Source organism: Eurypyga helias, unplaced genomic scaffold, assembly GCF_000690775.1.
Source record: "Eurypyga helias isolate BGI_N326 unplaced genomic scaffold, ASM69077v1 scaffold37840, whole genome shotgun sequence".
In the NCBI taxonomy this organism is placed as follows: Eukaryota; Metazoa; Chordata; class Aves; order Eurypygiformes; family Eurypygidae; genus Eurypyga; species Eurypyga helias.
The window spans coordinates 18834-21896 of NW_010226979.1; the positions used below are offsets into that span (position 1 = coordinate 18834).

The 3063-nt window shown below is 60.2% G+C and overlaps 1 protein-coding gene across 1 annotated transcript in view; it reads right to left on the reverse strand.

Annotated features, from left to right (window-relative positions):
- Nucleotides 1-740, reverse strand: part of PLEKHA2 (pleckstrin homology domain containing, family A (phosphoinositide binding specific) member 2) — a 13894-nt gene extending 13154 nt beyond the window's left edge. The window contains exon 1 of the mRNA XM_010155015.1: nt 583-740. Within this exon, the coding sequence (XP_010153317.1) occupies nt 583-723 (141 nt within the window). The 5' untranslated portion in view covers nt 724-740. The remainder of the gene's footprint in view (nt 1-582) is intronic.
- Nucleotides 741-3063: the final 2323 nt, after the last annotated feature.

Sequence of the window (3063 nt, forward strand, 5' to 3'; positions counted from 1 at the left end):
GATGAAGAACCTGCTGTGAGATGCTCTTCGGGAGGCAGGTGCCTCCCCAGACTATGAGCAGTGCTTGAGCACCGTGGGGCTTCCAGGAGGGTCCTCCTAAAGCTCTGGCTCTTGCACTTTTGAGCTTCACTGCAAGCACTGGAGCAGCTCCCAGAGACATCAGGTACCGCAGGGACAGGCCACAGCTCCCCCGACCACCCGGCTCCTGGTTTAAGTGCTTTTCCTGCATGACATCACTTCCAAGATGGAAAGTTTTTCTAGGATAACCTTTTTTCTTACTTGCTATCACTGTCTCTACGTGAAGACACAAGGGAGGTGTAACGCCTCACCGGCTCAGCACTGCTGCAGGCTCCTCCAGCGTGACCCTGGGTCCAGTGCCATAAGCTGGGGCAGCCCTGGGAACCAAAGAACTCACAAGGGGACCCTCCCAGCCACAGGAGACCCTAACAGGCAGCTGATGCAGCAGACAGCATCCTCCTTCGGGGACGCGGAAAAGTTGTCTCTGCCTGGGGAGCCTGAGATGCAGCTAAAGACTCGCCACGGACGTGCCCGGCGTGCAGCCGGAGCAGCGCGGGAGCCTACCTGGGGGTTGTCCATGTACCACAGCAGGCAGTTGGCCTGGGTGTCCAGGATGAAATATCTCCGCAGGAACTTGCCGCAGGTCTCATTTTCTTCAATGTCCAGGAACCCGCAGATACGATTCTGTCGATCCAAGTACGGCATGCCGGGCTCCTTCTCGCATCACCCTGCGGAGAAGGGACGGGCAGGGAGAGGTGGGTGCTCTGCTCCCACAGCCCCACATCCCCAGGGAGTTGGCTGTTCCTGTGCCCACAGCCATCTCCACCTATCAGTGCCCGACGTGCCAGGATGCCAGCGCAGTCGCCCAGCCCCCATCCAAGCTTGCAAGAGAGAGAGGGAAGGGACAATCTACCAGGACTGACCCAACAAACACGTTAGCTGCTTCCTCTCGCTAAAAAATGAGGTGTTTGCAGAAGCGTGTTCCCCATCGTGGAGGTGCAGATTGCTCCCCAGACCCACCCCCCACCATGGCCAGGGAGTACAAAAGGTGCGAAGATCCACAGGATGCTCGGCGGAGGGTCTCGGGCTTCATTCTTCAATCCAGCACCCCCCTCACATCATGTCCCACGGCCACCGGCCGAGCTTCCTGCAAGTCCAGTTTCCCAACCTGCCCAAACCTCCTGCTGCCTCCCAGCCCTCGGCTTAATGCACAAGGAGCGAAGGCAAACGTCTACTGCTGCACGCCTGCCCGGTGGGGACGCTGCCAAGCACCAACGTCCCCCAGCACGTCTCTGTGACAAGAAGGGGTGCAGGGCAGACCAGACCAGCGAGCACGACCGAAATAGCTCAGCGAGGAACTGCAAGACCTTGGAAACCCAGGAGCTGCAGACAGACTCAATCACTGCACACTGCTCATCGGCCTGGTTCCGGGACCACTCGTGGCACAGGGCACCACGGTCACCAACAGACTGATGCCGAGGGACAGCCCTGAGCCCCAAACTGCCCCATCACAGCAACAGTCACGTCCCACCGAGCTGCCCTCCGGAGAGCTCAGCAGCGTGGGGAAGCCCCGTGGCACAGCTCGGCCCCCGGCACGAGGACAAAGTAGCCACAAAGGGCATGATGCGAGACACCAGGTCCCTGGGAACCGTTAACAAAAAATAATCCCGAAGCAGACCGCGCGCTAGAGAGAGCCAAGCATGCTCCCAGGAAATGGAAAACAATCTGCAACTCCAGCAGAAAATCTGTGCAGCCAGGATGCCGAGTCAGCAGGGAAAACAATGACCCATCGCCGCGGGGCCAAGCCGTGTCACCAGGTCTGTCACCAGGTCTGCCACCGGCACGGACCCTCCCCAGCGCTGCCCCCCAGCTGGGGCAAGCCAGGAGGTCGCCTCTGAGCTCACCTCATCCGCAGCAGCCGCAGAGGAGTGGAGCTGGGCTACAACACAGACCTCCTGGGCAGCCACCACGCAGACCCCCTCGCAGAAGCAGGAGGGATGCCGTGCCGAGCCCCCACACCGCTGGCACGGGAGTGACAGCCCCAGGCAGCCGCAGTGCCTGTGAGTGGGCTTTGCTGGTGTCCCCCGTGGGTGCAAGACACGGGGAAGCCTGAGCATCGCTTTGCCGCCCCACAGGAGCGGCGCTGAGTCAGCGGGAGTGGGTGCAGGTTGCTTTGATTCGGCAGCAGCCCCCACCCACCTCGCACAGGCTGCGGAGCCACGGCGAGGGGAGCCCCTCAGCACCCCCGTAATGGGGCCGCCTTAGAGGAACGGGTCCCGGCACCATCACTTCCAGCCCCACGCCAGGAGCGAAAGCAGCACCGAAAGCGGGGGGTGGGCAGGGAACATCCCTCCGCCTGGGCAGAGCCCCCTCACCACATTTTAGGGATGGTGGCGGCGGTTACCGAAAGGATGCAAGCTGAACCCGGTGGGGTTTGTCCGGTGGAAGCGGGGCGACTGGCGCAGGTGCCAGACGGGGAGCCGGCACAAATGAAAGATGTCATGCAGAAAAGGAGGAAATACTATTTTTGAGCGGAATAGCTGCAGTGGAGCGGGGCCCTGCGAGGCGGGTGTTGTGCAAGAGTTGTGGTGCAGCTGCAAAGGTAGAGGTGGCAGAAAACAAGTCAACCTGTTGTTAGGATCTCGGAGGTTATCACCAGTGCTTCAGAGATGGGTATCAGGGCGGTGCAAGAGGGAAATCGTCCTGCCTCAGTGGAAGAGGCCGTTTGAAAACGATGCATTTGCCCTCATGCAAGGGTTATGTGGGCACTTCACATTTTACTCCTGTTCTGCGGGCGGAGGGAAGCACACCAGAAGCAGATTCCCAAGCGCCTCACAAATTACCTCTTTCTCCTGCTGCTCATAAAAGCTCAGAGATTTCTGCGTGTGAGATGAGAAAGAGCTGAGGTGTGCCACAGGCAGCCCAGCCATAAGTCCCCAGCCCTCCAGGGCTGCAGGACTCACGGGAAATCCCCCGGCACTCCCTACGTCCCCCCCTCCCACCATCCTTAATTAATACGGGTTTGGCTGAAAGCCCACAAACTAG